General features: G+C 34.9%; 1 protein-coding gene across 6 annotated transcripts in view; it reads left to right on the top strand.

Annotated features, from left to right (window-relative positions):
• Window positions 1–21,064, top strand: part of ROBO1 (roundabout guidance receptor 1) — a 1,187,644-nt gene that overhangs the window by 1,087,928 nt on the left and 78,652 nt on the right. For all 6 annotated transcript variants that reach the window (XM_047722064.1, XM_047722068.1, XM_047722063.1 and 3 more), the window contains 3 exons: window positions 12,261–12,269; window positions 16,319–16,443; window positions 19,273–19,444. In XM_047722064.1, coding sequence (XP_047578020.1) covers window positions 12,261–12,269; window positions 16,319–16,443; window positions 19,273–19,444 — 306 coding nt within the window. The remainder of the gene's footprint in view (window positions 1–12,260; window positions 12,270–16,318; window positions 16,444–19,272; window positions 19,445–21,064) is intronic.

Raw genomic sequence — 21,064 nt, 5'->3', positions numbered from 1 at the left:
ATTTGACAGAGAGATCACAAGCAGGCAGAGAGGCAGGCAGAGAGAGAGGAGGAAGCAGGCTCCCCGCTGAGCAGAGAGCCCGATGCGGGGCTTGATCCCAGGACTCTGAGATCATGACCTGAGCCGAAGGCAGCGGCTTAACCCACTGAGCCACCCAGGCGCCCCTTTCCTGTGATTTATCCATCTACTTACCAGTTGGGGAGGTTGTCCCATCACCCTGTTATAGATATAAAACCTAGCAATTCTCTTTAGCAACCTACATTCTGCAATAATAGCATCAATTTGGAACCATGTAGTAGAGTTGTGTACAATCTATGCCGTCTGAATCGCTCACTCTGAGAACGAAATTTAGAGAAATCGTTTTTTGCTCTAGTCATTGAGGGGTAGTTCATTTTAAAACATTAGATTCGTTGCTCACAATCTCACGTAACTTTGAGACATGGAGTAACTATGATAGCGCATATGAGATTATGCCCCATTTGATGTTAAGTAATTAATTGTAAGTCAGTTCACATGGATACATTCTCTTTTATCCAGAGCTGTTGGGACATAAAAGGATTGAGATTGTTCTTGTTTAAAAGAGAATAATCACAAAAAAGAATAATTGTAGGCCATTTGACACTAACGACACCATTTTAAAAAATGATGAATGCAGTGATAAATATACGGGATAATTGGAAATTTGACTTTTTATGCATTTGTATATATCGATTTTTTATTTGTTATATATCAGCTATCTTAGAGGTATATACAGTATTAATTATGCTGAACAGTATTCATTCGTGTAGATTCACAAATCATTTTAGCATATTCCAAACATCAGGGTTATCATTAGAATCATTACACTTCACAATTATGTGGCAGCTGGTGTCCTTTAAATCTTATTTCAATAATTTGAATATACAATAGGCTTCCTTTTGTTTTATTGTTTTTAACGATTCGTATAAGCTGGAAGTTACTATTTTATAATATCACTCCCAGAGTTTGCAAAACTGATTAAAATACCATGAGCACTTTAATTTGCTTTTAAACTATTATTCTCAGGACTTGATAAATAATGTGCCAGTATAAACACACTTGTAGAAAATACTAAAATAGGTATAAGACAAAAACCAGCTGAATAATTGCTTTATAACAGATTTATGAGGGTAAGAAAAATCCATAAATGGTTGCTAAAGTGAGTTTTAGCTGTAGAACATTTATTTTGTGTGGTCGATGTTATTAGGAGAGAATTTAAAGCATTGCACAATTAAAACTGATAGATATGGCCATTTTACAAAGGTGCTTTTAAATTAACTTTGTGGATGGTGGAATAGCTATTTCAGTGTACTTTTAGGTCATTAGTAAAGAGATGAGGTGTCTGCTTAGGTTTTTCCTTATGCTTTTTATTGCTCTAAAATTATTATATTACTAAATATAGTTGATAATAAGTAATTTTGGCCTGATTTAAGGTTCTTGGGAGTAAATGTTAAATTTCGTAATTTCTCTGGCAGATTGAAGAGATTTTGAATGTTAAATATGGATGGGGACTTAGAAATCATTTACTTTAGCTCCATTTTACAGACAAGGAAACTGAGGTCAGAGATGTCATGATATCCTAGAGCAAACTGTGAACGTGTACACTTGATGCTTGACTACATACATTTGACGTTTATGGCAGTGGTCCTAAAAGACTACATCACGTCACTTTTCAGAGATAGAATTGGCTCTTTTGATGTTGTTTTACCATGAGAATGTAAAATATAACATGATTTGTTTTGTCCTCAAAACGTTTTTATATGGTGAACCCCACTCACATATGAGAAGAGTAATTATATATCATGTGAATTTAATATACTAATACATGAATTGTATGTTTAAATAATTTTGAACTGGCTTGAAATTGACATATGACATAGAAGTGTCAGGCATACAACATGACGATTTGATATTTGTACATACTGCCTCGTGATCGCCATGAGAAGTTAACATCCATCGCCATACGTAATGGCCTGTGTTTATTATTATTATTAATACATAGTAATTTTTTCTTGTAATGAAGACTTTTAAGATTTACTCTCTTAGCAGTTTTTACCTATGCAGTATTTTAAATGTTACTGCCATGCTGTGCATTATAGCCTTATGACTTATTTATCTTTTGGGAATTTGGACCTTTTGACCCTTTCCACCTTCTTCTTCTCCCACTTCCCCTTGCCTCAGGCAATCACCAATCTATTTTCTATGTCCATGAGCTTGGTATTGTTTGTTGCATGTTTGTTTGTTTTAAATTCCACATATAAGTAAAATCATAGAGTATTATTCTTACTCTCTCTGACTTAGTGCACTGAGCATAATACCCTCAAGGTCTGTCTATGGTGTCTCACGTGGCAGGATAGTCTTCCTTTTTTATGGCTAAATAATACTCCATTGTAAATATACCACAATTCATCTATTCATGTTGGTCCCTTAGGTTGTTTCCATATTGTGACTGTTGTAAGTAATGTTGCCAGTGAACAGGGGGTACATATATATTTTCAAAATAGTGTTTTTGTTTTCTTTGGGTAAATACCCAGAAGTGAATTTGCTGGATCGTACGGTAGTTCTACTTTGAATTTTTTGAGGAACCTACATATTGTTTGGCAAAGTGACTGCACAAATTTACATTCCCACCAGTGGTGCCCAGGGTTCCCTTTTCTTTACATCCTTGCCAACACTTGCTATTTTTTGTCTTTTTGATAATAGCCATTCTAATAGGATGACTTGATATCTCATTGTGATTAGGATTTGCATTTCCCTGATGATGAGTGACCTTGAGCCTCTTTTCAGGTGTCTCTTTGTCATCTGTAGGTCTTCTTTTGAAAATGTCTATTTAGATCCTCTGCCCATTTTTTAATTTAGATTTTTCATATTGAGTTGTATAAAATCTTCACATATTTTGTAGATTAATCCCTTCTCCAGTATATGATTTGCAAATATTCCCCTCCCCCCTTCAGTAGTTGCTTTTTCATTTTTTATTATTTCCTTTGTAAATAATTTCTTATCGAAAGTATTTTGGTTTAGGTCATGGGACCAAAACAGAACCAAAATTACATTAGAATAAGATTTATTAACTCTTTTTAACACAGAAGTCATAACATGTAATAAAAAGAGGAAGGATTTTAAGAGCTGGGCAGACCTGAATTTCGATCCTCCATTTCTTACCTGATGTATGACTCTTAAAAAGTTATTTAATCTTAAAAAGGAAAGCGATTTATTTAATCTTCACTTGCCTACCTTTGCAAAATGGCATATTGAACACTTTCCTACAGAGTTGCGAGAGCGTTTCTAGTATATGAACTGACACATAGTTCGCTGACACTGATGGCTCTTTATTTAACTGAGATCTAGAAAGTTTATGTGATTTGTACAAGATAGAGCTGATTAGTTCTGGAGAGGATCTTGATCTGGTCAGTTGAGTACTCATATCTTTATTCCGTTATGCAACTCAACTTTAGACCCTTTATGAAATATGCCATTTGAAGGTAGGCTTCCAGATTTTCTTTCTTTCTTTCTTTCTTTTTTAAGATTTTATTTATTTATTTGACAGACAGAGATCACAAGTAGGCAGAGAGGCAGGCAGAGAGAGAGGTGGAGGCAGGCTCCCTGCTGAGCAGAGAGCCTGATGCAGGGCTCGATCCCAGGACCCTGGGATCATGACCTGAGCTGAAGGCAGAGGATTAACCCACTGAGCCACCCAGGTGCCCCCAGCTTCCAGATTTTCAAATGAACAAGTTTTTAAACAATTTCTGTATACAAGACAGTATGCTGGACGCTGTAAAGGTTGCCCAGATAACTAATGCCTGGATTCTGCCCTCTTGGAGCTTGCCATAGCTGGCCAAGGAGAAGGATAGACACAAATAACAGTATTAGCAGAAGATAAAAAGTGGATTTGTAAAGGGAGGGCAGAAGTACTTTCAGATGTGCAATGGGAACATGATTGTCCTTTGTTTACTCTTTCAGTAGATATTTGCACTGTCAGTCGTGTTCTCAATTTGGTAAATTCTAGAGAAAGAATGGCAAAGAAAATAATTAAATCCTTACCCTCGTGGAGCTTATAGGCTAGCTTGGGAGATAGACATTTATAGAATAATTATGTAAATGTGTAATTTTAAGCTATAAGAAGTGCTATGGGAGGAAGATGAAGGCGGCTATGAGAATATACGGCATTTGGGATAAGATTTAGTAACCGATTTAGAGGGAGTTCCTTGGAGATCTGTTTTTTGAGCCGAGGGCTAAGGTAAGTAGGAATTAACTAGGTAAAGCATTGGGTGGGGTGTGTGTGGGGGGGGGAAATCCCTTGGAAATGAATAGAGAACCAGAGGTAAGATGATGCGTGGTAAACTCAAGGACACAAAGAAGGCCTCTGGGGCTAAGTTACGAGTTGAAAGGGGACAGGTGATATGAGAAGACACTGAAGAGTGGTGGCCACAGTAAGTCTGCTCTCTATTTAAAGAGCGATGGAGCCATATTGAAGGATTTTAAGCAAAAACGTACTGCAATCAGATTAGTTTTACTTTGGTCTTGTTTTAAGCAAATATGACCACACTGTGAGATTGGATTGGAAAAAAAGCAAAGCAGTAGTTCCCCTGAGCACTGTTGGATACTTTGGGCCAGGGTGCTGGCAGTAGAGCTAGAAAGAGAGAAATGAAATGCACAAAGAGTTTGGAAATAAAAGCTATGGCGTTTGGTAACAGATTGTACATCTCAAGAAAGAGGAAGATGAAAGCTCCAGGTTTCTGGCTCTCTAAATTGATTTAGAAAATACTAACATCAAGGGCGCCTGGGTGGCTCAGTGGGTTAAGCCGCTGCCTTCGGCTCAGGTCATGATCTCAGGGTCCTGGGATCGAGGCCCGCATCGGGCTCTCTGCTCAGCAGGGAGCCTGCTTCCCTCTCTCTCTCTCTCTGCCTGCCTCTCCATCTACTTGTGATCTCTCTCTGTCAAATAAATAAATAAAATCTTAAAAAAAAAAATAAAAAAAAATAAAAAAAAGAAAATACTAACATCAAAATTATGGTCCTGAGGTCCTACATCAGGGGGCATACACGTGGTCATAGATCTCCAGGTCGCTGCATTTCAATTTCAGGCTCTTTAGTAGGCAAATAACCAAGTTGTACCATTTAGTAACTGCTTTCAAAATGCGCATGTGGGTGGCTCAGTTGGTTCGGTGTCTGCCTTCAGCTCAGGTCATGATCTCAGGGTCCTGGGTTCTAGCCCCGCTTCAGGCTCCCTGCTGAGCCGGAGTCTGCTTCTTACTTTCCCTCTCCCTCTGCCCCTTCCCTGGTCATGCTTGCACTCTCTTTCATGAATGAATTAAAAATATTTTTAAAAAAGAAAAGTAGGACCTTTTTTAGAAGTGGAAGGAAAAGGGGGAAATATTAACTTTTTCTGAGTATCTATGATACATCAGACATTGTGCAAATTACTTTGTGTATATTTGTGGGAAAACAATTCTTCATTACTATTCTGTTAAATTATCAATTGAACAGCTAATCTATAGCAAGGTTTCTCAGTCCTGGCACTATTAACTTGGAGGGTTGTGTCATTCCTGGTTGCCAGGGGCTGTCTTAAGCTTTGCAGGATGTTTACCAGCATCCTTGGCCTCTCTCCATGAGATCCCAGTGGTACCTACCCTTCAGCTGTGACAACCAGCCTTGTCTCCAGAATGAGTGATCCACAAGGAATGGGAAATACTGGAGTGGAGGGGAAAAGTTCATAGTATTTTATGTATCTATTAAATATATTCTAAAAATACCCCTCTTCGTCACTCTATTTTTATGTCAGAAAAGTTGAAAGACATAATGACAGGCTTTTAAGTTAAACTCAGTCTTTTCCCCCAAAAGCAATCACACCTAGTATTAAAAAATCCTAAGTGTTTTTAATTGTTAGGGATATTGTCATTCATGAGGATTTATGCATGCAATTTCTCCAGCAAAACAGTGAGTGCGTTCTGTCAGTTCAAAGATATCTAGCTTCACTACTTGAAAATTTGAGTGTTCCTTTGTCTTAATAAAAATGTATTTCTTCTCAAAAGAGTCTTGTAACTCACTCTTTTACTTCATTCACCTTCTTCTGGAATATGCTGTTTACCATCTGAGTCTGTCAGATTTATTAATTGAACCCTGCTAGTCAATGAAAAAAATGATATGAGGATGAAAAAGAATCAGATCAATTTAAAGATTCATTTGAATATAGTTCCTAATAATGAAAACTAGTATCTGTGAATTAGGAGAATTCCATAGTCATGGTGATTGCATTTAGAGCACATTCAAGAAAGCTGTTGCTCTCTGATACTTATTAATAAGATTGGTTTTACCTTAGTGAAATTTGCTTAGCTATGAAATCTTTTATAGAGTTATTCTAGGAGTTGAGAATACTTAAGTTATTTTAGACTCACATACTGTGACAGTCTTGTGTCATTACATTTCAAAATAATTATATCGCTAACAATGAAGAATCTTAATATTTTATTTAACTTATAGGATAAACTTGAATATATTTGCCATTATTCTTCAAAAATTGAGATTTGGTGAGAAAATATCAAAATTTTAATCATTGTGTTAATTATGCAAGTATTTTCTTGGAATTTTCTTATATGTTCTTTATTTATCATATGAGCTATGTATCTAAAGGACTTCATCAAGTTAAAGTAATACTAATTGAAAAGAATATTTTTGAGGACATTTTCTAGTAGAGTATATGTTTGTATATACATAATCTGAAGGGAAAATACTGGGACTGTTTCCCAGAGGGATATATCCATTACCTGCTTTGCCTCTGAATTTTCATACTCTAAAAATCATAGCATATAAAGCACTTTAAGAGTCAACTACTCTGTTCCTTTACCAGACAGGGTTATAGCTCAACTGTTGTGGCCAAATGGAAATAAATCCCATTTTTAAAGACCTCTGGAGACATCACAGTTGGCAACCATTCATGGTTCAGTGGCCTTTACTGTTAACTGCTTCTTCTCTGTACTTTCCCTGAGTCACTCATGCTGTTATTTAGGCCTATTATCTTCCTCTCTTCTGGCCTAAGTAGTTACCAAGATTGGCTGCCCCCAGTATTTATTACACCTAATCTGAAGACTTAAGTATCTGTACAGCTACCTTATTTACTCAGACCCCCAAAATAAATAAATAAATAAAAATTTAAAAAAACAAAAAACCAAAAAAACCTTCTTTCTCTAGCTTCTATATATTTTTTTGACATTTATCATCTTTCTGACCTTATCTCCTGTGTATGACAAACAGATAAGAGAACGCTTCCTTCTCTCTCTCCTTCCTTCCTTCCTCCCTCCCTCCCTTCCTTCCTTCCATTTTTGCTTCTCTTAGCTTCTCATTTATACCTAAAGATTATTATCTGAACAGTGTATATTCTTAGAAGATTTTAAAGTAATTAAACAGCTGGGGGGACCTTTGATGTCACATTCAAAAGAGGAAGAAAGTCTCATTCTGAGTGTGTGAGTGTGTGTGTGAGAGTGAGTCTGTGTGTGTGTGAGAGAGAGAGAGAGTGAGGAAGGGAAAAAGGAGGAAGGGAGGGAGGGAGGAAACGTGGGAGAAAGGGAAAGAGAAAGGCTAATTTATTCCATTTTAAATTTTTTTAACGAAAGTATTAGCCCAATATGTAATATTTGTATGTCTCCAAATATTTTAAAGAAAGCTATCTTTTTTTCTTTTTTTACGCTCAATCAGGAACTAGAGTTTTATAATTATATAGTTTATATGCATTATATAAACGTATATATTTATTTATTTATTTATTTAATTATATAAATATTTAGACTTTGCAGAACTCCCCTCCTCCCCATCAAGATAATATGATCTAGGTGAAAGCGTTGTGGTTTTTATACAAACTCAGCTTTGTGTCAAATTCTCTAATCCCTCACTCCTTTCCAAACTTCCTCAAATGTAAAAAAAAATTAGAGATGTTACTGAGGATGGATTGTAACATGCATAATGTTGCCATGTTAAAAAAAAAAAGAGCGAGTTTTAACCTCTTAAAAATACATACTTACTTTCTGAGTTTATTTTACTTCTTGCTTAACATATTTACTGTAACAGTAATTGTGTGGAAATATAATTTGTTCTTGCCTTTCAAAAAGGTATTATTCAGTTTACAATGATTTCAAGTGATGAAATGATGAAAATTGTCTCGCTCTTAAAAAATGATCACATTTTTTTTCCAAAAAGGTGAATTTTTTCAAGAGGTTTTAAGCCTACTATCTTCTTATCTGTTAATTTTCCATGTCTTTAAAACTATAGCTAATTATTTTTAAAAGATTTTTAATATCATAAGCAATTATTTTAGTAAGTTTTTATACATAGGTAGTAATTTTTTTTGTAATTTTATTTTACTTTTTTCAGTGTTCCAAGATTCATTGATTATGCACCACACCCAGTGCTCCATGCAATATGTGCCCTCTTTAATACCCACCAGGCTCACCTATCCCCCAACTCCCTCCCCTCCAAAACCCTCAGTTTGTTTCTCAGAGTTCACAGTCCCTCATGGTTTGTCTCCCCTTCCGATTTCCTCCAACTCACTTCTCTCCAAGGTAGTAATTATTTTAATGGTAATGGTTTTAGGGTCAACATTTTATGACAGTTTAAATGTAAAACCAAATACCTTTTATGTCCTGTTGCATAGAGTTCTCCCTAAACTGGTTAGCCAGAAGGAAACTGTATGCAGAAACTTGAGTTTAGTCAAAATTAGCCTTGAATTTAGTTGAAAAGGCAGTCTTTGGCTAGTCATCTGTGACCTTGAGAAAGCTATTGAACAATTTAGGTTCCCATTTTCTCATGCAAAAAAGATGGGGTTAGACTGATAAGTTTTAAGGTCACTTCTAGCGCTAACATTTTATAGTTTTATTGTTTTATTAGCGATAGAGACAGACAGGCTTTTCCTCTTTCTTAACGAGAGAAGGGAGTTAGGGTAGAGGTACTCCTAGCCTTTAAAGTAGAAAGAAAAGAAGTGGACAAGAGTTAGGGGAGTGTAGGAGTGAGGCTGCCCATAAACCACAGACTTCAGAGGATAATGAATGAACATGATCCAAATTACTCTGCTTTTCTCGGACGTACCCAGCTGGACAATAATGGTGTCCTACCTGATCGTTGTATAGAAGTTTCCTGCTCTCTGTATGGAGAGAAAATTCTTTGACCTGACCCTGAGAGAAGTGTGGTAAAAGGGGAAATCTGAGAAAAACTTGAATTTCTATCATTTATTCTTGAGAAGGGAAAGTTTAGGATGGTCATTTTCTTCAAGTGAGTAAAAAGGATTTTAAATGGAGGATATTAATGGCATATTTGTTTCCTGAAACTAGAATAAATAAAAAGGGGGGTTAAATTGTGACGGGCTGGTTTTCATTTAGATAAGAGACCTCATTTCCTGATAACCATGGCTGTTAAAAGCTTAAATGATCATGCAAGATAAGTTACTCTCAAAAACTCTGATGCTTTGGAAGCTTCTCTGTTAGATGTTGTTCTTAGATAACTTGATGGAATATTTTCCACTTGTCATTTGTCATTGATGGGATATGCAAATACATCAGCCAGAAGTTTTTGAATACATTAGGTTTTAATTAATGAAAGATTCAACTCATCTGACTTGATCTCTGGTAAAACCTCCAAGTAGGGAAAAGCACTTTTAAAACTTTAAATGCTCTGCTTCCGAGTAATTTTCTTGTATCTAACATGTTGGATATTTTTGAGATGTTTCAGGAATTTTAAATTACTGAAAATATATGACTAGAAAATCTTTCAGAGTCATTCCTATAGTCTCTTGACTTTAAATAAAGCTTACTTGGGGGCACCTGGGTGACTCAGTAGGTTCAGCCTCTGCCTTTGGCTCAGGTCATGGTCTCAGGGTCCTGGGATCGAGGCCTGCATTGGGCTCTCTGCTCAGCGGGGAGCCTGCTTCCCCCCTCTTTCTCTGCCTGCCTCTCTGCCTACTTGTGATCTCTCCCTCTCTGTCAAATAAATAAATAAAAATCTTTTCCCCCAAAAAAGTTTTTTTTTTTTAAATAAATATAGAAGGGTTGCATGGGTGGCTCAGTGGGTTAAAGCCTCTGCCTTCAGCTCAGGTCATGGTCTCAGGGTCCTGGGATCGAGCCCTGCGTCGGGCTCTCTGCTCAGCGGGGAGCCTGCTTGCTCCCCTCTCTCTCTCTGCCTGCCTCTCTGCCTACTTGTGATCACTGTATGTCAAATAAATAAAAAAAAAATTAAAAAAATAAATACATACGTACATACATACATAAATAAGGCTTACTCTTAAAACCTAAATAAATAAATAAATAATAAGGCTTACTCTTAATGGTATCTCTCTAATATCAAATTTAGTTTCCCATGTTATCTCAAAAGGTAATTCTATAACCTTTTGCTTTTTCAAAGCAAAATTCCATTGCTACAGTTTGTCAGTTTCTCTTTCTTGTAGTTTCTAAATATTCCATTCTGTCATTTAAAAGACGGTATCTTGTTGAAGGATTCAAAAACTCTGTTTTCAAGTGTAGGTGGCATAGCTGTTGATCATGCCTAAATAAGCTAGGAAAATGTTGTTGTTGTTGTATTTGTTTTTGTTTTTGTTTTTGTTTTTCATTTTGTTTTGTTTTTCATTTTGTTTTTTTTTTTTTTTCATTTTGTTTTGTTTTGTTTTTGTTTTGTTTTTGTTTTTCATTTTGTTTTGTTTTTTTAACCTTCCTTGCCTGAGTGCACGAAATATTATGCTTGGAGTTTTTTTTCTTTAGAGTGAAAAAGAAAGACAAATTATTTTACTCATGAAGGGAATACGTGAGTTGAAATGTATTTCTGAAAATTTTGCTTATGAGGTAACAACAGGCAGGAGAACGTTTGTCTCTGTTTTGTTTTGCTTTTCATTTTTTTTTATTATTCTGTATTTTATTTAAAGCATACATTTTTATCCTTCTGCGTGGATTACTGAGCATACCCATAAAGCAAAAGCAAAGAAACATAAATTGAGCTCGAATGTATTACTTCAGACCATACGTTGTACCAAAATGTCCCGTGATCCCGTCCGACACCTGAGCTTTCCCCAGCCCCTTGTGTTTTATTTTTCCCTAGGGGCAGGCATTAAGGAAATGTAATTTCTGATGAAGCCCGGGAAATAACTTGCGAAGGTTGTTTATAGTCCGATCGAAGTTTTTTGTTGTGTTCTGTTTTATTGTCGTATTGTCACTATTTTAAAGTTGTACCCTTTCACATAAGTACCAGTGCTTGGCACTGTTTATTTATTTAAACTACAGGAATGTGTATCAAATTAAAGTAATTTTGATTTGCTTAAAGATGTGGGAGTTATTTACTTGAATCAAATGTATGGTGGCTGTATATGGGGCTGTATACTTCCATGAAAAAGTTCTGCATTTGGCAGCTACTGCCTTTGTTTCTAAAAGAGCAAAACAAAATAGTCATTTTCCAATATTTAAAGTATGTTACCACTTGAACTTTCTATATTAAAATGCCCAGTGTTTTAGGCTTGAAAGCAGGTAATGTGATTCTGACTTCATTAGATAGGTTTATAAAGTTTTACCAGTTTTCATGTGTTCACATTTTTTCTGTGTCTCCTCAATTAAAATTCTGCAAGAATTTAGGTGTAACACCTTTTAATAACCTTGCTACTCAGCCTATAGTCGTGGACCAGCAGTATCTGCGTGCTTATTAGAAATGCAAAATCTCAGGGCACACTCCTGACCTATGGAATTATAATTTGTATTTTAACCAGGTCTTAGGGTGATTTGTGTGCTTATTCAAGTATGAGAAACATGGATTTAATAGAATATCATTGGTAGCATGAACCTTTTTAAAAATTAATCTGATGGTGGAGTTGTATGATTTAACACTGGTTTATCTTTGATTTAGATGCTTGATTTCTATTCTAAGTAGCCTTTGCAGTTAAGATTTATAGTGTTTTTAAACCCATTACATATGTAGTTATCTAACCCTATCAAACGTAGTCATTGAAATGTGTTTTATAATTGTATGGCTATCATCCATTGTAGCTCTGTCATTTAATCATAGTAGAAATTTTAAGACTCATTTCTGCTTTTCTTAAGTTACTCATGATTATACTTAAAATGCTAACAAATATTCATTCATGGACCGTATGAGCCAAATATTAACGTGTTCTTTATTTTACTTTAAAAAAATATCATTATTAAGTCAAATCTTATTACTTTTTGTTTCGTTTCTGTTTCTTTATTTTTTATTTATTTCATGTTTTCTTTTTTTTGTTTTAGTTGGGTCTGGTAAGTTGACATTTTATTGGCCATCTTCTAATCACCGTGTCACTGTGACTGGAACTTCTCTTCCCCTTTCCATCCATACCCTTCCATGTCCTTCAACCAATCAGCCTCCATGTTTCACTTGTCATTGGCCACAAAGACAGACTGCACAGAATAAAGTCTGCAGGAAGTATGGGTAACTGTGACAAAGAGTAAAGGTAATGGGGTTGCTAACTTTATGTCTTATTAAATGATGTGTGATCTGCATCCTTTTATTTTTTTTTCTCTCCTTAATTGAGTGATAAAATAAGTGATAGGTCTATATTGTGGTGAAGTACTATTTCAATTTATATTTCACAAGATAAACAAAAATAGGTACCCACAGAACGATTTGGGTTTTTTTTTAACCCAAAATAGGTTTATGAATTCATGTCTATCAACCTGAGCTTTTCTAACTATTCTTCTGTAATGGTCATTCAAAGTGCCGTTGATGAGAAACCTTGCACTTAGGGCTGTGTGCATTCCTTTTCATTTCTATGTGTCAGGTTCATTTTATGTAAGAAATCATTGCAGGATGTTTCCAAAATGTATCGAAGTTTGCTCTGATAAACACTTGTCCTCACATAAATAGTCATTAGGTTCCTAAGTACTCTCATGATCAGTACATTCAGGAAGGTATATTCACCCTTTCAAAGTGCTGGAACACCATTTTTGGCGAATTTTGCATGAGGATGCTAAGGGGTATGCCAGGGAATAATTTGACTCTAAGAAAAACTCCCTATTTTTTAAGTTAAAGAGCATATATACAGATATTCTAAAGGTGTTCAGACTAATACCGATAGGATGGATTGTTCAATAATGGTGATGCAATAAGGGGCTATTTAAAAAAATAGCCTTCTAGATGCCACCATATGTGTAAAAATATATATGGATTAATATTTAAACATAAAAAAGCATGAAGACAAAAGTATAGGATGAAAATGGAGGTGATTGTTTACCTAATTTATTATATATTATATGATCTATATTTTATTGATAGAATGAATACCAAAAATGCCTAACCAGATTAGAAAGACTGTCTATAAAGTGAAAAAATATATTTACAGCATATATGAGAAATGGATAAAATTTTGCCTGTCAATTGTTCTTAGAAATAAAAAAGATAAGCATAGGAATACAATATTCCCAACAAATAGGATATCAGTGACAAGGTAATGTGAAGATAAATGTTTAATTTCATGAACATAAAAAGGCTAGTTAATAGCAGATTTTATTCTCAGTTTGGCCAAGATGTTAATGTTCAGTGTTTGTAAGGTTAGGGAGGAAAGTGCCCTATAGGGGAGGTGTCAGTTGAAATCATCTTGAAAATAATTGGGAAGGATGTTAATGTCACTACTGTTTTTAGTAGTGAAAATTGGAAACAAACCCAAATTTAAAAATAAGAGCTTGGTTGAGTAATTTAAGTAATTTGCATATGAACTATTAAATGGCCATTGAAACGATGTTGTAGAAGCATATTTTACACTATGGTCCAATTTGTATGGTTGAATTATAGGTAGCTCTTCTTATTTTCTTTGCTTGTCTAATTTTCTAAATTTTTAACACTGACCCTCTATGACGTTAGTAACATGGCTATGTATTTTCAATTTTAGCAAGTTTAAATGTAGTCTTCGAAAAAATGTTCCAACATTTTATCCTAAATATCAAATAGATGGATGTGATGAATGGCCTTCCCAATCTAAAAAGTTAGATGATGGTGATAGCTAGATTGATAGATAGAGGCCCATTTAATCCATTTACATTTTCATAGAGATATATTTATATTAAATATTTAACAAACATATAGAAAAGGATTTTTTAAAGTTATATTTATATTTCTAAGACATATCTTGTGGCTGATGTCACTGTTGATGTTGGCTCAAGACGATGCCTGCAAAACATAGTAAATTCATTTCCAGGCAGATATCCTGTGTGGAAGGATTGCTGCAGGATAAATGTAGTTAGCATAAGGGTTTGTATCCCTTGTTCCCAAATAAGTCTTTGAGGTTGGAGGAGAGCTGGCGTTTTATAAAAGAAACATGGGTTCTGGCACACGTTATTAGACATGCTTCTGAGATTTAGGAAAGAGACCACCCGAAGTTTATACTTCTCTGAGTGGTTTGAACATTTATATTTTCCTACTCAGATTCCCTCCATATTGGAAAGTCATATTCCCCCAGTCATTTAATTAATCATTTGTTTTTCTTTTATTGAAACAAACCAAACTCTCTTCTGGATTTAGTTTATCATCCCATCAATCCTTTCAATTTCTTGATCTGATTTCTACCTCAATTATTCCAGCCCCTAACTATGGAATCAAATGCTCCTGTATGGATGGATATGGAGGAAAATCCCCAGGCAATGAGACACATGTCTGTTATTATACCTGGATAATGATAGTGTTTGCTAAATTCACCAGTAAACCACTCAATTACAATCAGAGTTTAAAAAAATTATAAGCTAGAACTTCAGTGTTACCAAATTGAACCTAAACTCTATCTCCTAACTTCGTATTTTCTTCCCCGTAAGTTACAGGACATTTGAAGGCATTTGACCTGATTTTTTCAGGTCTCCTATAATTTCCTAGGCAAATGGTATAATTTCTACTAAACTTCAATTAAAAAGAAAAAGGGAGTATGGAAGAAATCACACTAATCTAGAAGTTAGGAGATCTAATTGCTTTCTTCAGTTTTGCCACTATGCAATCTGCAACAAATTCTGTTACATCTCTCTCTTTTTTTTAAGAGGTTTGTGTTTCAAATGAGAGATTTACAAAATTTATATATAATATTATAAATATTTGTATATCTGTCTTAGATGTAGTTGCCTAGACAGTATTGATCAAGAGAAAAGCACCTTTTCAAACCCTCACCTTCATTAACAAAGAAATCAAAGTCTTGTGAGCGGAGTGGTAGCATTTGTAGACATAATCTGAATATAATTTTTGGTTCCTATTCCCTTGAAGGCATTATCCCAAGTGACTGCTATAAGTAACTAAAAGTACTTTTAAAGAAAAGGTTTAAAATAATGCAACAGTCTTAAAAAGTGGATGGGAAGAACCCTCTCCTGTATAAATGCCTGGCTGGAAGTGTTCACTTCCATTTGAACTGAGACAAGAGAGGAGAATAATTAAGTGTTTCAGACAGCTGATAAGAAATGCATTTGAAAAGTGTAAACAGTAGGTAAAAAGACTTACAATCAGTACACATTTTTCTAACCATAAAGCATCGCCCCCAAACAAGCTTTTCTCCCCCGACCCTTCCCGGAGTGACTCCATCAACACACCTAATGTTTTCAGCTGCCATTGCGCTCAGTGTAACTGACGCAATTTTCTGACACTCTATTTACTGCTGGATGAAGTGGCCATTTAAGTCTGTATAAATCAAACAGTTTGGACAAAGCTGGCAGTATTTATAATGTCAGGATGAGCAGATGTTTCAAATTTGCCCTCATTTCCATATATATTCTGTTCGAACATGCCCTTGCCTGTGTAAATGAAGGAGGCATTTGACTCTACTATTGCTTTAAATTCATTTCTATTCAAGTAATTGGACTGAAGATTCTAAATGGTTATAATTTTCATGGTAGCATTTCAGGAGCTTTGGAGTTAAATTAAAGTAATTTTAGGGCCTGCTTACATCAGGAGGTCCTTGGCTGTATGATTAAAGTCCATTCACCTTTAAGCAGCTCTAAATGAGGAAAGGTATTTATTCATACAAATTTCAGGTGTATTTTGAAAGTAAAGGTTCAAATTGCAGCTCAAGAATTCTTTTTAATGTGGAGGCTAATCTTAAAAAGTTCAGCTGATTAAAAAAAATAACCTCTTCACTGAAAAAAATTCTATTCCTTTCTATAAATATGCACTTAGCAATTTAGCTTCAATTAAATTAAGGATGAAAATGGGTACATTACATCTTATGTGCATAATGAGTTGTATAAAATAATGGTAGCACATTTGGGGTATCAGCAAATTGTCTCAATTAGGTTAATAATTACATGGTTTTGATTCCGATAATTTGTTTTATCTCCTTTAGAACCTCCACACTTTGTTGTGAAACCCCGTGACCAGGTTGTTGCCTTGGGACGAACAGTAACATTCCAGTGTGAAGCAACTGGAAATCCTCAACCAGCTATTTTTTGGAGAAGAGAGGGGAGTCAGGTAAGACCTTATTCTAGCATTTCAGTCAGCAAAGGCAGGCGCCAGATACATAAGAAAACCCCAAACATCATCTCGTGGTATAGCTGTTACTTTAAGAGAACTGAAAAATCTCTGAATGCCCTAGAAAATTTCAGCTATGAGAGAGAAGACAAAGTTTCCTTCATTGTTATAAATCGGAAAGCAATTTTCCCTTCCTAGTTTTAGTACATAGGGTGTTATATTGCATAGTAATTATCATATTAAATTTACCTTTATTTCCAATTCAGCCACATTTTTTAAAAACTACATTTTTTCTTGACATAATTTTTTATTTCTATTATTCAGATATCTATATTATATATTTTTTAAAAGATGTGTTTAGTTTATTTTAGACAGAGCAAGTGCTCACACACACACAGGGTGGAGGGGCGAAGGTCGAGGAGGAGAGGGTCTTAAGCCAACCTTGTGCTGAGCGCAGAGCTGTTTTGGGGCTCGACCTCAGAACCCCAAGATCATGACCTGAACTGAAAGCAAGAGTCCCACGCTTAACAGTACCACCCAGGCACCCCTGTAATTATATGTTAAAGAGATTTACACACGTTTAAAACAGAGATGACAATTACTCAGTGCAATTTCTCTATAAATACCAGGAATCTCAAGTGTCTTCACTTCTTTATGTATGTAAGTATGTATGAGTCTGTATGTGTATCAATAAATAGGTATCAGTTATATATATCAATTTATATATGTCAATCAGTCTATTTAATATAGATGTCATGTTAAATATAGTTCAGTATATTCTGATTCTTTTTGAAAACTATCATATATGATTGCCATGTGCTATCAAATAACTCTAAACATTTTATAAACCAGATTTTTCTATATACACTGAACTGCATTATAAAGCTCTATGTTCTTACTATCTAAGTTCACTATTGGCTTTCGGCTTAATAAAATGGAAATTTTGAAATAATTTCACTTTAAAGATAACAGGAAACTTTAAAATAGTTTTTATATCTAAGTCTTTCTTCTCATCTCTTATTGATTTGCTTGCTTCAACAAATGAAGCATTTCCCTTTACTTGTTTTTGATACCTGTAAAAAAGATTCTCATTCATTTTTAATACAGTTTTTCTAACCTTTTTTTATTTTTTGCTTGGATCAACCTTGGGTGAGTTGTTTCGTGGTCTTGCTTTTAATGAGCTATTATAGGTAACATAGAAGTAGCTTACTGACTGCACTCACTAACCTTTTGTAGGCAATGCATCCGGTCCACCTTTGTTTTCACACTGGTAGGCAAATTTTAACTTGATTATGGCATGTGGACCCTCATTTGAGTTATAGTACCTTCATCGTCTCTAACACATTCTATTTGGCCTCAAAGACTACATTTGCTGATCACAAATTATAGACAAGGAAAAATGAAATATTTTAGTATAACAGAAAGAATTGGAAGTGTATTATTTAAGAAAATCTACATAGTGGTAATAGTAAATCCACTAGAAGTTCTTAGAAAAGTGACTCATTGAGGGATGCCTTGGTAGCTCAGTGGGTTAAGCCTCTGCCTTCAGCTCAGGTCATGATCCCAGGGTCCTGGGATGGAGTCCTGCAGGGCTCCTTGTTTAGCAGGGAGCCTGCTTCTCCCTCTACCTGCTGCTCCATCTGCTTGTGCCTTGTCAGTCTCTGACAAATATATAAATAAAATCTTTTAACAAATGATTCATTTAGTTATTAAAGAAATTATTAAGTTACTTAAACTATGTCAAACTTGGAAATAATTTTGACTTAGTTTAGCTTGGTTTAATGATACAACATACTTTTTCCTACAATTTTGTCACTGGGCGTGTATTCATAGAGCTGTAGATAAAGTCTTTATAAAATTATATATGTTAAAAAGCAGTTATCGGTTAAGTGTCTGCCTTTGGCTCAGCTCATGATCCCAGGGTTCTGGGATGGAGTCCCGTGTCAGGCTCTCTCTCCACAGGGAGTCTGCTTCTCCCTCTGCCCCTCTCCCCACTTGTTCCTTCAATCTCTCTTTCTCTCAGATAAATAAATAAAATCTTTAAAAAGATAAAAAGCAATTAAACAGTTAAAAAGGAACAACTTCATTTGGTTAGAAGAAATCTTGACTTTATTTCATGAAAAGCAATGACATGAAGTGTTATTTCCCATGTAATATACACTCTAACATGAGAACAAATTTTGATGCATAGTGAGAAATTTGTACCACAAAACAACATCATATCTTGTGTTAACTTTGTATGTAAGATAACTTATATAGAAAGATAAATAAGGGCGCCTGGGTGGCTCAGTGGGTTAAAGCCTCTGCCTTCAGATCAGGTCATGATCTCAGGGTCCTGGGATCAAGTTCCACATCAGGGTTCCTGCTTGGCAGGAACCCTGCTTCTCCCTCTCCCACTCCCCCTGCTTGTGTTCCCTCTCTCACTGTGTCTCTCTCTGTCAAAAAAATAAATAAAATCTTTAAAAAATAAAAATAAAAATGTTAAAAAAATAAAACTCCATTATGAATTCTTAAATATATCTAGTATTGTTCGATAATTATAAAAGTACATATCAATATTTAGAATTTATTTAAATTTTAAAATGAAATTTTAAAAGCCTCCTAAAAGCCTAGGTCATTAAACTTCGTGTTTATGTGTATGTGTATATCTCTATGGGGGGGTATGCGATGGGAAAATATTTAGCTTATTTGGGTATATATGCGTGTGCGGTATGTATATGTGTGTGTACATTTATATCGCTCTTTATAAGTATATATGTATCATGCCAAAATATCAAAACCTAGCGATTAACCTGTTGTTATTCTTTCCTCCCAAATACTGGGTTCTAGAATCTGCTTTTCTCATATCAGCCACCACAGTCAAGCAGCCGCTTTTCAGTCTCCCAGACTGGTGATCTCACCATCACTAACGTCCAGCGATCTGATGTCGGTTATTATATCTGCCAGACTTTAAATGTTGCCGGGAGTATCATCACAAAAGCGTATTTGGAAGTTACTGATGGTAAAGTAGAGCATTTTATTTCAAAATGTTCAAGTTTGGCTTATGATCTAAAGAGAGTGTCCATAAATGTGTTTATTTTCTACTGTGTATCCTCTCTGAGAGCAGTTTTGGTGTAAAAGCTAAAAAAGGATGCCGATGCAATGACTAAGTCTAGAATTATTCTCATTTTAACTTAGCTGTCCTATAAATTTCTAGCATCAAGTCAGATCCGTAAAAGCACAGCAATTAAGCAAGAAGTTTACACTGAATATCTGTTCATGGGAATGAGTCCATGTTTTAGAAAATAGTTATTTTAAAATCTCCTAGTGCAAAAGTTCCTTTTTTTCTCACCAAATTAAGGAGGTAAAATGGATCACTTAAGTCACAACTCATTATAATGAACAAGTTTTCCATGAATAATGTGATTCTGTCCTGTTTATCAACTCCTTTATACCTGATCAATTAATGACAAATGCATTATGAAGACAGTGATGTCTCACACCGTGAGTTAGAGAGTAGTAACAATTTGAGAAGAAAAGAAAAAAAAAGTATGCATATAAATATATAAGAACATATATACACATTTGTATATACATATATACCTAAAATAAATATATGTACATATAATACTCATTCTTTTTGTTGTTATATAGTATTCCATTGTATAAATAGCTCACAGTTTACTCATGTACTCTTCCACTGATAGATTGCTTTCAGTTTGGGCTCTCTCTCTCTCTCTCTATATATATATATATATATATTTTTTTTTTTTTATTTTTTTTTTTTTTGGATCGAGAGAGATCACAAGTAGGCAGAGAGGCAGGCAGAGAGAGAGAAAGCAGACAGCCCGATGCGGGACTCGATCCCAGAACCCTGAGATCATGACCTGAACTGAAGGCAGAGGCTTAACCCACTGAGCCACCCAGGCACCCCTTCCTATGTCTTTTTTTTTAGAAGTTTCATTGTCTATACTTCTAAGATACAAGTTTTTAATCCATTTAAAATTATCTTTTGTGAATAGTATAAAACAAGGATCAAAATTCCTTTCCCTGTCTATATGGATACTAATGATTCCAGCATCATTTATGGAAAAGACAGTATTTTCCTTACTGAATTACAGTGGCCTCTTGATCATAACTCAGATAAACATAAATGTGTGAGTCTGAGTCTATCCTCTCTATTATATTCCATTTATATATTCATGCCAGTATGTATGGTCTTAATTATTGTCACTTCATAGTAACTCTTCCAAACAGGTAATGTAAGTCTCCCACTTTGTTTTTCTTGTTTGGAGTTGACCATTAGAGGTCCTCTGAAGTGTCTAATAAATTTTAAAATGACCTTGTCAATTTTAAAATGACCGCCCCCACACACACACCTAAAGAACAACAAAAAAAATCTGAGGTTTTAATTTTGATTTCACTTAAATTATTGAACAGTTTAGGAAGAATTAACATCTTAACAATCTCAGTCTTCCAGTTTAGGGAAATGGTATATATTCCATATATATCTCTCAATATTTTTAGATCTTTAATTCTCTCAACAGTGTTTTGTAGTTTTGGGGGTAGAAAGCTACCATATATTTTGAAAGACTTATACCTATGATATTTTATAATTTTTGATGTGACTGCATATTATATA

This window comes from Lutra lutra, chromosome 1 (assembly GCF_902655055.1).
Source record: "Lutra lutra chromosome 1, mLutLut1.2, whole genome shotgun sequence".
NCBI classification, from domain to species: domain Eukaryota; kingdom Metazoa; phylum Chordata; class Mammalia; order Carnivora; family Mustelidae; genus Lutra; species Lutra lutra.
Note: the sequence above shows the minus strand (reverse complement) of the source record. Positions and strands in the feature narration are given on the sequence as shown.